Source organism: Scyliorhinus torazame, chromosome 6 (assembly GCF_047496885.1).
Source record: "Scyliorhinus torazame isolate Kashiwa2021f chromosome 6, sScyTor2.1, whole genome shotgun sequence".
Taxonomy (NCBI): Eukaryota; Metazoa; Chordata; class Chondrichthyes; order Carcharhiniformes; family Scyliorhinidae; genus Scyliorhinus; species Scyliorhinus torazame.
The window spans coordinates 165,249,506-165,261,915 of NC_092712.1; the positions used below are offsets into that span (position 1 = coordinate 165,249,506).

Sequence of the window (12,410 nt, forward strand, 5' to 3'; positions counted from 1 at the left end):
TCTCTGATCAACCCCTGCCAGATGGTCTAAAGACCGAAAATCCCATTGCAATGCAAAATAATTCATTTCACGGATTTTTGTATTGTTTAACCAGCCAGAAAGACAGCAGAATAGAATTCTGCTCTGGAACTCACATGAACTAATATTCATTTTTCTGTTGACTGTATACTGCAAAGTTTCTTTTCTCTGTCTCATTCAACCCCCCTCCCTCCTCATGTCACTATGTGAATGTACTAATTTCTTCCGATTTTGAATGTTTAAAATAAGCTAACACTCTGAGTTAATTCTAACTCAAGATTGCTATGGATTATTAGTGCAATTGGGTCACACGAAAGCAAGGGATTTTAAACTCACTCCACTGATTTTTTTTAAAAAATGAATTCAAAACTCAATCTGCATATGAACAGGTAAGAGGAAATAGGTGCAGTTTGAATTGACCCTCTCCTGTCCGTAGCATGTGTTGATCTTGCTCCCCTTAAATGCATTTAGCTATTAACCTCAATCACTTTGCAGCCAGTTTCATCTTTTAACCGCTTGCGGGGTAAAGACATTTCTTCAGAATTCCTTACTGGATTTAGAATTTGTAGCTTATGGATGTCTAGCAGAGTAAGAATTAATGTGGGACCGGAGCGAAATACTGTCCACGGTATGATGTAAGGAATCACATGATAGACTGTGTGTAGTAGAGTCTGGAAGGAACATGGAGACAGCACCCATGCAGGCCTGTACCTTAGATATGTATATAGTTATGAGTTGTTAATAAACACTTGATGCTAAACAATACAAGCCTCCATACCTCTGTGAGACACCAAAAAACCCTCACAACATGGTGACAGCTTTGGAAATACCGATTTTCATTCAAAAAGTCGTCTGACCCGAAACAAAGCTTCAAAAGCACAGGTGCAGAGGAACAAATCGCCAAGAAAAAGCTTCAAAAAGGCTTGCCAGCTCTAGGCAAAAAATTGAAGTTCTTTACTGTAGCAGAAGACTCCAAATACATCATCGTTGGAAGTCCAGCTTCAAATCGCAGAGCATGTTGTCAGCACATCTAGCAAGGATGAGCTAAATTTTTTAAAGGTCCAGGCTACAACAAGTCCTAGGAAATCTGTAAAAATTCAAGCGTCAGAAGCTCGGTTTGAAAAAAGCAGTCCCTAAAACCCAATCTGCGAGTTAGCACCTTAACAGCTGAGCTTGCTTCAAATTTTTTTCAATAAATAGTTAATTGAATACTCTGGGAGAATCACAGTTTTTAAAATCCATCTAAAGACACACAAAAGTCAGGTTTCAATGAATTTGCAACTTTAAATATAAACACTGAGCAAAAGGATACTGCAGGCAACAACTATTGAGAAAGCATTTTTTTCAAGCTGGGCAAGTTTGCCATTATAATGCAGCCTGCCAAAACTGGCAAGCGTGAGAAATCTCTTTGTTTCCAAGTGAATGGCGGTGCCTTCTTGAAATTTATGAAGCTCTTAAAGCAGATCTTACACTTTTCAAAATTTAACCATGGATCAGAACTCCACTCATCCAGAACAATTTTCTGCTTATCCATGGGCCAAACCTAATGCTGAATTTGACATCCTTGAGAAAAGAATTTCTAAAGTACGGGAGTACATCAGGTGGGAGTCAGAAAAAGTCCAGATTAAAACGTTTGCCTACTGACTTTGTAAATCTGCAGAGGAATTAATCCCATTGCAAGGTATTGTTGAGTCCAGCTTCAGTGAAATATTAGAAATCTTTGATAGATATTTTGAATGTTGTGCAGTGCACAAAGCTTAAAACAAGGGACAGAAAATCCCACAGCAAAGCTATGAAAGGAGAAAAGATCTTACCCGAGCAAACCACATGAAATCACCAGAGATGCCAAGAACTTTCCAGATGCCATGAAAATGGCTCTTTTTAGGAAGCTCAACACATTCCCAGAAGCAGGTGGCATTACGGAGCAAGCAGCTGACTGTGAATGAAGGAAAGCTATCTGATGAATTCCAAAACATACAAACCCTGCAAAAGGCAAATTAAATAAGGTTGAAAAAGGTATGTCTCAAAGCTGAATTGGAAGATTTGAAACACAAAATTAAAGCTAACTATATACTTCTGAAAATGCACAATAAACTAAAGTCTTCAATAAACCAAACTGCTCGAGAACTGGATCTACAAATTTCTACGGTGTCACTAAGGTACCAGGAGGAAATAACAACTCTGAATGCAGTTGTTGGCAAATCAAAGTGGGAGTTGGCAAAACTCAACCAGATGTACAGCCAGACACAACAGCAGACAGAAAATATACTCAGGAAGAAGTTGAAGCCTTAAAAGATTCTTTAAAGAATTAATACATATCCCTGTAAAAACATGGGGCTGAATTCTCCGCAGCCCCGAGCCGAAATCGCGTTTGACTTGGGGGCGGAGAATCAACTTTCCCATGAAATCAGGCCCGGCACTGATCCGGCGATTTTCTGGGCCCCGAAAATCTACGCGTTTGCGAATTACTCCGTGCGGCTGAGGGGCCATTGCCAGAGGCCCGCCCAGCGATCCTCCGCTCCCAACCGGCCGTTCTCGACGGCATGGAACTAACATGCTATAGTCTCGCGTGGCACCCTGATGGGAGGCGAGCATGGCGGGGGGGCCTTTTAGGCGACCGGGGAGAGAACGGGCCGGACCGATCCTCGGGCGCGCGGCCAATCGGGGGCGCCTACATCTTCCAGATGCCTCTGCGGTCCGAGTCCGCCATGGCATTCGGTGCGGCCGCTGGAGGATGCCGCCCTGCCCATGCGTGAACTCGAAACCGGAGATGCGGGGGCCCGTATCCGCAGCCAAAGATGCGTGAAGCACTCCGGGTCCCTGCTAGCCCCCTGAAGGTAAGTGAATCGGCTTGAATTTTTTTCAGGAAACTCGGGAGTGCAACGCCTGCATTTTTACGCCGGAGTGGGGACATAGCCCCATTTTGGGAGAATCCAGCCCATGAGCTAATGAAGTTGAATACTAGTTCAGAATAGGCTCCATTGGAACGATCTGGACTAACAAAGCAATGCTTTGAAGCGCAGCGAGAAATAGCAAATGGTCAACAAAAAAAATAAACAGTTGAAATAACAGTTAACTAATTGTCCTTCGAGATCAAATGCAAAAGGAGTACATAAACCTTCACAGCATGAAGACTGCCTTAAACAGCAGAGTGAAAGAACAGTGTAAGATACTCGGTGAATTACCTGAACACTCAAAGTGAAGTAATTGAGAAAATCCAGGCTTTGAAAGTAAATAAGAGAAATTCTACAAAACAGATTGACAGTCTAACAAGTGAATTGAAAGCGTCCAAGGAGCAGTCAGTGACTGAGGAAGAAAGATTCCAAACAGAACTGAATGCTCAGCTGAAGTTTTTTGAACTTGTTAAAGGGTTTCACAGATAACTTTGAAACAAAGGCAGAATCGATGCTGAGCTGAATGAAAAGATTCACCAGGTTGAAAAAGAACTGAAAATAAGAGCGTGAACAAATATTTGGTTACAATTGGAAATGAATGTTCCATTTTTGAAACATCACCATCCAGCAAGAACATGGCAGACCCCGTGAAAAAAGAAAATCCAAGTTCATTCTAGGAATGAACGGAGTGAACATTGGAAAAATGGGACAAACTCACGGTGTCTGAACAAAGCAAACGGATTGTCCATAAAGAAGAAATGCAAGTTGAAGGAGCGCAAAAGGCGAATCAAATCGACCAAGTATTGGAAATACAGGGTACTAACATTTCAATGCCAAACCAACAAGGCCAACCCAAAACAACTGAGAATACCATTCCTCCAAATGTAACAGAATGAATCTGGAAGAATTGTCAAGCCTCCAGACCTTTATATAAAGTCAGAGACTTGAGGTGGGGGAGAAGGGGTTGCAAGTAAAGTAAAGAAGATTGTACTATAAATATATTTGGATAAGGAATTGAGGGAGGTGTGCTATAAGAGTGTTCAGCAGAGTACGGGTTAATGTGGATCTGGACCCCGCCCGCAGCCGCCCTGGTGGGGGGCTGGGAGATCCATCACCCGGGGGGAGGGGCCTCCAGGACGGCCAGGCTTGCGATCGGGGGCCACCGATCAGTGGACGCGCGCGATCTGGACGCCTATATTGTTGGGGCCGGCTTGCTGTGTGGGTCCGCCATGTTGCGCGGGGCCGCCGCCGCAGGCATGGACCCGCGGCTGGAGGTGCAGGGCCCCGTATCGGCAGCCAGAGCTGTGTGGAGCACTCCGGGGCCCTGCAAGCCCCTTCAAAATGGAGAATCACTCTGGACTTTCTCCAGTAATCCATACCACCCACAATATGATGTAGAGTCACATGATAGTAGACTGTGTGTGTGTGTGTATTGTGAGTTCTTAATAAATACTTAACGCTCAACCATACAAGCCTCAGACCTCTTAGCTTGACACCAAACAACTCTTACAACAGTAGTGACTTTCTTATATTTATCGTCTCTAGTTTTGAATTCCCCGACAAGTGGAAACATCATCTCTATGCCTATTTGCTTGAGGAAAGAGCCCAAACCAGTTCAGTCTTTTGTGGTAGCTGTATGTTCTCAGTTCTGGTATCTGTATATTGTATCAGAAAGAAACCAATTACTAACAAGTGTAGACATATAGGGGTCGATTCTCCGAGCCCCGCGCCGGGCCAGAGAATTGCCGCAACCGCGTCCCGACGCCGGAGCGCAATTCTCCAAGGTGCGGAGAATCGGTGCCATTTGCGTTGGCGCGGCGTCAGCCGCAGGCCGCTGGAATCAGCGAGGCCGCTGATTCTCCGGCCCGAATGGGCCGAGCAGCCGCGTGTATACGACAGAGTCCCACCGGCGCCGTTCACCCCTGGTCGCTGCCGGCGGGAACTCTGCGCGAATGGTCGGGGGGGGAGGTAGTGGGCTTCTAGCCTCCGATGGGGTCTGGCCCGTGATCGGGGCCCACCGATCGGCGGGCCGGCCTCTTTCTCTCTCTCTCTCTTCCCCCCCGCCCCCCCCCCCCCAGGCCTACCTTCCTGCGTGGCCAGCCCCTGAACACCGACGCCATGCGTGGGTTGACGCGGCGCCCATTTGGCGCCGGGAAGGGAGGCTGGAGCAGCGTGAACCGCTCCAGCGATGTGCTGGCCCCCTGTGGGGGCCAAAATCGGTCGTCCCCTGCCCGTTTTGTGCCGTCGTGAAACGTGACGGCTTTCACGACGGCGCGAACACTTGGGCTCCATTTAGGAGAATCGCCCCCATAGAATAGAAGATAATTGGAAAAGAACAATAGATTATCTTCGAAGATATTTCACTTGATTTCACAGATGAATATGTATTTGTGGTGCTTCTTGGTAACAGAAAGATTCTTTAATCATTCACAGAAGACGTTGAAACTTCAACCATCAAGTCAGGTGATCCAGATGAGGTTTTTGGTAAGTTTTTTAATAATCATTACAGTGCAGTTGTGTATCAGCAGTGCTTCATTATACTTTTGCTCAAAGGTATACAAGATTGTGATGGTAAGTGCAAAATTTTCAAGCTACACCCTTGTAGGTAAATAAGCATAAAAAATAATTTTTATCTTGTGATGCTTAAGTGAAGACCATGTTTATAGCCCTTAAAACGAGAACTATTTTGACCCAAAGGTAGTTCAAAGATGAAAACTGCGAGTCTTTCAGTGAGAGAAGAGGTAGGAAACATGGTTGAAAGGATGGGTTGAAGAGATTAGTCTGAAAGAAGTTTTTAAAGATTGAAAAAGGAGTTGAAGTGATGGGTTTATAGGAGAGTTTCCAAAGCGTAAGTTTAAGGTATCTCAAAGGAATGGTCCCTGATAATTGAGCAAAGGAAGGCAAGAGTCAAGGGAGTAAATAAAAAGATACATAGAAGATAGGAGCAGGAGGAGGCCTTTTGACCCTTCGAGTCTGCTCCGTCGTTTATCACGATCATAGTTGATCATCCAACTCAATAGCCTAATCCAGCTTTCTCCCCATAACCTTTGATTCCATTCACCCCAAATGCCATATCTAGCCACCTCATGAATATATTCAATGTTTTAGCATCAACTGCTTCCTTTGGTAATGAAATACAGAGGCTCACCACTCTTTGGGTGAAGAAATGTCTCCTCATCTCTGTCCGAAATGGTTTATCCTGAATCCTCAGACTGTGACCCCTGGTTCTGGACAGACCCACGATCGGGAACATCTTCCCTGCATCTACCCTGTCTAGTCCTGTTAGAATTTTAAACGTCTCTGTGAGATCCCCCCTCATTCTTCTGAACTCCAGCGAGAACAATCCTAACCAAGTCAATCTCTCCTCATATGACAGTCCTGCCATCCCTGGAATCAATCTGATAAACTTTTGCTGCACTCCCTTGAGAGCAAGAACATCCTTCCTCAGAAAAGGAGACCAAAACTGCACATAATTTTCTGTGTGTGGCCTCACCAAGGACCTGTATAATTGGGATCTTGCCGTAACGTGGCGCAAAACCAATTATCACTTAAGCCCAATTTCCATACAATCAACGAGAGCCACCCCATATCCAACGGCCTCCCGTCATTCATCAGCCTCCCCAGCAAGTGTTCACTCTGGCACCGATGAGTATTCCTTTTGAAAAACGTGAGCCTGGCGGAAGGATTTCAGTGGGGAGCCGAGGAGGTGAGCAGCAATCTTTTCTCACAGTCAAAGAGCCCGGGTATGCTGGGCTTGCCACCCCAGTGCTCGGCTGGGTGTGGGGGACCCTCCACAGGGGTGGGCCACCATGGGGGAGTGAGGGGGGGGGGAGGGGAGGGGAGGGAGGGGGGGAGGGAGGGAGGGGGGAGGGAGGGAGGGGGGAGGGAGGGAGGGGGGGGGAGGGAGGGGGGGGGGGAGGGAGGGGGGAGGGGGAGGGGCGGAGGGGGGCAGGGGGGGGGGCGCGAGGCACTGGGGAGGAGGGGGGCTATCGCTCGTGGCACCACCATGCCAACCCCGGGATCCCAACCCCGGGATCCCAACCCTATTCCGGGGGTAACCCTTGTCCCTGCCTGTCTGCCCCACCAATCACTCATAACCCCTACCGACTGCTGAGGACTCTGGCTGCGCGGCTGAAGGCTAATGCTAATAGGGAACTGGCAATCATCATTAAGCGAGCACTTGACACATGCCAAATGGATTCCCGTGGGTAGACGAGCATTGTAGCATGTGGGAGTCATTGCCTAGCATTCCAGTCACACCTTGATGCATAGACACTGTACTTGTGGACTGTGGGCGGTAACACCACACACGCAGCAGCCAACATCCGAACACCCAGGGGGTGGACATGACCATGGCGGGAGGGTGGGTGGGTGTCACAGGGAGGGGAGTTTGTCTGGAGAGATGGGCAAAGGGTCTCGGGGGTCAGCCGGCATTGCGGAAGAAAGTGAGAGACATCATAATGGTTGCGAAAAAGTTCTTTAATGTGCAGTACAATACTCCATTCCGAGTTGTGCCCCAGCCCCCAACCCCACCCCCTACCTCAACCCCCCCCTTACCCCGGTGATGCTCAACGTGCCTGGCCCTCCTAGTTCTACCACTACGTCTTGGTGTTTCCCTGGAGGTGGAGGTACCCAGCTGCTTACCTCGTCCCGTGGCCTTCGATGCCCCTGGCGGGCATTCTCTGGGGCCATGCCACCCTGACCCGTGTGCTGCCTGCAAGACGTGGCCTCATCAGAGGGGTGGAACTTGGGGGAGTTGATGGCACAATCCCCACTCCATGGGACGGGTCCGGGTTGGCACCCAGCGCCCCCTCCTCCCGCTCAGTTCCCAACGGGCCCTGAGATTCATCTTGGGATGGAGGGGCAGCTGATTTAAGCTCCGGTTGCCCCTGCATTGTTTGGCTCTGCCAGCCCTGGCAGTTCCCATGCTCCGCATCATCAAGTCGACGTCCTTGGCAATGCTCCTCAGCTCTGCAGCACCTCAGACATGCCCACCTGTGATTGGGACAAGCTCCACAGAGCTTCGGCCATGCCCATCTGAGAGCGGGACATGTCCCGCAGAACCTCATCAAGGTTAGCCTGGTTCTGGACGACATCCCACAGCGAGGCAGAAATCCTGCCGAGACCCTCAGACTTGGCCGTCACCGACTTCGTGACGCCTTGGACACCTTCACTCATGGTGCCAACGTCATGTACCAGGCTCTCCACTGCAGTCATCACCCTAGCAGCGTTTGCCTTGGTGCCACTCATTGTCGGTGCCATCTCCTGCTCCCGTAGCCTCTGGGATTCCTCCAAGCGGATATGGATCTGCTGGAGTGATGCTGTCATCTCCCTCTGAATGTCCCGGCCGCTCCTTATGCTCCCATCAGCTCCGGGTAACCCGCTTCCAGAGGCTCAGCATCAGGCTGGGACCCAGCTGGGTCCTGGAATCCAGCAGACCTCGGCTAACCTGCCTGGGGGTTCCTGCCTCCACCAGATGTACATCAGCTTCAGTGTGGTGCTCACCAGATTGTGTCCCAGATGCCGGTCCACTAACATGTCCCACCAAGATGTGTGCATCTGCGCTGGTGGAGGGTGGGGATGACAGCTGTGCTACGACTATAATGCCTTGCTAGCCGATTGGGAGCAAGCCTGCCTTTTTCCAAGCAATCATCTGACCAGCATTATACTTGAGGGGGAGGGGATGTTTGCTTGTTTTGAACTGCATCCCTTTAATTGATGGGGAATAAAGCGGTAAAGGCAAAGCCTAGTGAGTTACTGGAAATCACATGACAGAGTCGAGCTTTATGTTTTGGACCTGTTGTTTTTGAACTCTGTGTTTTGGGGAATAAGCTGAAAAGTAAGGCTGCCTTAACTCATGCTCTCCCTGCCTTGCCTGAATTTCCGTGTGGTTATCCATCTGCAGCCAGATAATCCTCATCCGAGTATAACTTGTTTGCATTTGGAAACCTGAAAAGCAGAGATGACTAGAAATCATCCAGCACTATATTCTCCGCCATGCCGAAGCTCCATTGGTGCGAACCTCCAGACATCGACCAGGTCACACAAGGGAGCACCAGATCGACAGCATTGAAACCCTGCATATTTGACCTGAATGTTATAAAGCCTATCCTCCAAAATCAATCTCTGCAGAGAGACCTATCTGTATGCGTGCACATGTGTGTCCGCACGCTAGGGTATTTTAAAAAAGGGATAGACAGTTTGCTTCCTGAGTACAACTGTGTGTGTCAGTTCTTGCATCTTGTTCTCCTAAGAAATTTTGTTTTAGTATAAATCAATCATTGAGTTTATTGAAAGAAGACTGGTTAAAGTCTCTTTTATTCTCGGTCAAATGGCAGCAAAGGTAATCAATTGATATTTTGGTTTGTGAATTAAAGTTTTACACTAATGGTGTGACCTGCAGAGTATGGGGCTAGATCTACTGTGCATTCATCTAGGTCATAACAATTGCTCTGGAACTGGTCAGTGTGCATAGCATAAGCTTTGACTAGATGAAACCTAAAATGGCTATCAGTGTTCCTCTGATCAAATCTGCATATTAAAAAGACCATACCACCCGAGACAGGCAGGGGCTTTGAGGCCATCAGTAGGCAACCTTCAAAATATCATCTCATTTGTAGGGATAGTATTTTCAAGTTGGATGTCGGAATCAAAGATGCCAATAATCCTGTTGTTGCAATCTGCCTCCAACTCAACACTACCCACAGGCAGGATCTTCCTTAAGTGACCAGGAGATGGGCCTACGACCAAAGAAAATGGAGGTTGGCAAAGTCTAGAACGGGCAGGTTAAATCTCTCATCTCCGTTTCCAAAATAAATCTCTGCCTGCTGCTGCCGTTGCAATCAGCAGCCCATCTTTATGTAATTGAACCTTCTAACCCTCATCCTCACTCATTTTCACAATAACTTCATTGCAGTGTTAATGTAAGCCATACTTGTGATACTAATAAAGATTATTCTATTCCTACCTATCACCCTTGCTGAGACTGTGGCATGGTGGTAATGTCACTGGTCTGATAATCCAAAGGCCCTGGCTAATGCTATGGGGTAATGGCTTCAAAACCCCCTCCAGCAGCTCGTGGAATTGAAATTTAATTTATACATTCAATTAATATTAAACCTGTAATTGAAAGCACAGTAATGCTGATCATGAAACTATCATTGATTGTAATAGAACTGATCTGGTTTACTAATATCCTTTAGAGAAAGAGATCTGCTGTCTTTATCTGATCTGGCATACATGCAACTCAAAACTCTTAATTGCCCTCTGAAATGGCCCAGCAAGCAACCTGGTTGTACAAAACTGTTATAGAAACTTCAAAAAAAGAATAAAACTGGTTTCACCACTCAGCATCAATCCAGGCACATCAATGACAATGGAACACCCAGCTCTATCAGCTTTGCAAAGTCCTGCTTAACATCTGGGTCCTGCTTAACATCTGGGTCAAGTAACAACCTGACATAGTCATACTCACTGAATCATACCTAACAGTCAATGTCCCAGACATCACTATCATTGGGTATGTCCTGTCCCACAGGGCTGAGGATGACAAGGACACACAGTGAGTGGGGGACTTCAATGTCCATCACTAAGAGTGGCTTGGTAGTACCACTTATTGATGGAGGTAGCTGAACTTACTACAGCTTGTCCTCACCAATCTACCTGTCGCAGGTGTCTGTGATAGTATCAGTAGGAGTGACCACCGCTTAATATATAATATCTTTATTGTCACAAGTAGACTTACATTAACACTGCAGTGAAGTCACTGTGAAAAGCCCCTAGTCGCCACATTCCGGCGCTTGTTCGGGTACATGGAGGGAGAATTCAGAATGTCCAAATTACCTAACAGCACGTCTTTCGGGACTTGTGGGAGGAAATCGGAGCACCCGGAGAAAACCCACGCACACACAGGGAGGATGTGCAGACTCCGCCCAGACAGTGACCCAAGCCGGGATTCGAACCTGGGACTCTGGTGCTGTGAATCAACAGTGCTAACCTCGTGGAGACCAAGTCCCATCTTCACATTAAAAGTACCTTCCCACGTATTGTGTAACATTACCACTGGGTTGAATGGGGTAGGTTCAGAATAGATCTAACAACTGAAAATTAGGCATTGATGAGGTACTGTAGGCCATCAGTAGCAGCAAAATGTATTCAAACGCAATCTGGAACCTTATGGCTCAGTTTATCCATCATGCTAGCCTTGAAATTAAGCCAAGGGATTAACGCTGGTTCAATGAGGAGTGCAGGAGAACATGCTAGGTGCAGCACAAGGCATGACCAACAATGAGGTGTCAATCTGGTGAAGCTACAAAACAGGACTAACATGTCAAACAGCAGAAATAACATGCAATAAACAGAGCTATGGGATCCCACAATAAACGGACCAGGTCAAAGCTCTGCAGTCCAGTCACATCCGGTTGTGAATGGTGGTGGACAATTAACAACTAACCAGAGGAAGAGAAAGCTGCGCTATTTTCCCCATCCTCAATAATGGTGGAATTCAGCCTGTCAATGCAAGAGACGAGGCTGAAGCATTTCAGATGTGTCGAGTAGATGATCCATCTCAAACTCCTCCCTAGCATCACAGTCTTCAGCTAATTTGACTTATTCCATGTGTTATCAAGAAACAGCTGAAAGCACTGGGTGCTGCAAAGTTAATGGGCCTGGACAAAACCTGCAGGTTACACTGAAGACCTGTGCTCTGGAAATAGTTGTGCGCCAAGCCCAGCTGTTCCAGGAACAGCTGCAACACTGGCATCTACCTGTCCACAAAAAAGAACAGAACAAATCCAACCCAACCAATCACTGCTCTGTCAGTCTATTCTCGATCATCACCGAACTAATGAAAGATGACAGTGCTATCCAGCAGAACTTAACTTAATTACCTCCACAATCCAAAGATGTGCAGGTTAGATGGATTGGCCACACTAAATTGCCCCTCTAAATTGGGTACTCTAAATTTAAGAAAAAAAACAAGAGCAGGTCAGATGCTGGGAATTCTGTAGCAAGTCACTCACCACCTGCCTCCACAAAGACCACCCACCAACTACAAGGCACGAGTCAGGAGTACGATGGTATGCTCTCCACTTGCCTGGAAGAGTGCAGCTCAAACTTCACTCCAGAAGCTTCATCCAGAACAAAGCAGTCTGCTTGATTGACACTCCCTCTACCACTGTCACACAGTGGCAGCAATGTGTGCCATATGCAAGATGCACTGCAGCATCTCATCAAGTCTCCTCCTCCTCCTTTCAAACCTGCAATCTCTTACCTAGAAGGAAAAGGGCAGCAGATACATCGGAACACCACCACCTCTAGAAATTCACCTTCAAGCCACGCACCTCCCTGAATTAAAACTATATTGCTAACACTGTTGCTAGTTCAAATTCTGGAACTCCCTCCCTCCCTACCAGCATTTTGGGGGTACCTGCACCAGATGTACTGCATGTCGTTCAAGAAGGTAGCTCACCACCACTTTCTCCAGGGAAATTCAGAATT

General features: G+C 47.3%; 1 protein-coding gene across 7 annotated transcripts in view; it reads left to right on the top strand.

Annotated features, from left to right (window-relative positions):
• ppp1r9a (protein phosphatase 1, regulatory subunit 9A) overlaps positions 1-12,410 on the top strand; it is a 489,701-nt gene that overhangs the window by 403,883 nt on the left and 73,408 nt on the right. For 6 of the 7 annotated variants that reach the window (XM_072509043.1, XM_072509045.1, XM_072509048.1 and 3 more), the window contains one exon: positions 5,346-5,396. The exons of the other annotated variant lie outside the window; for it this stretch is intronic. In XM_072509043.1, the coding sequence (XP_072365144.1) occupies positions 5,346-5,396 (51 nt within the window). The remainder of the gene's footprint in view (positions 1-5,345; positions 5,397-12,410) is intronic. 7 annotated transcript variants of the gene reach the window in all.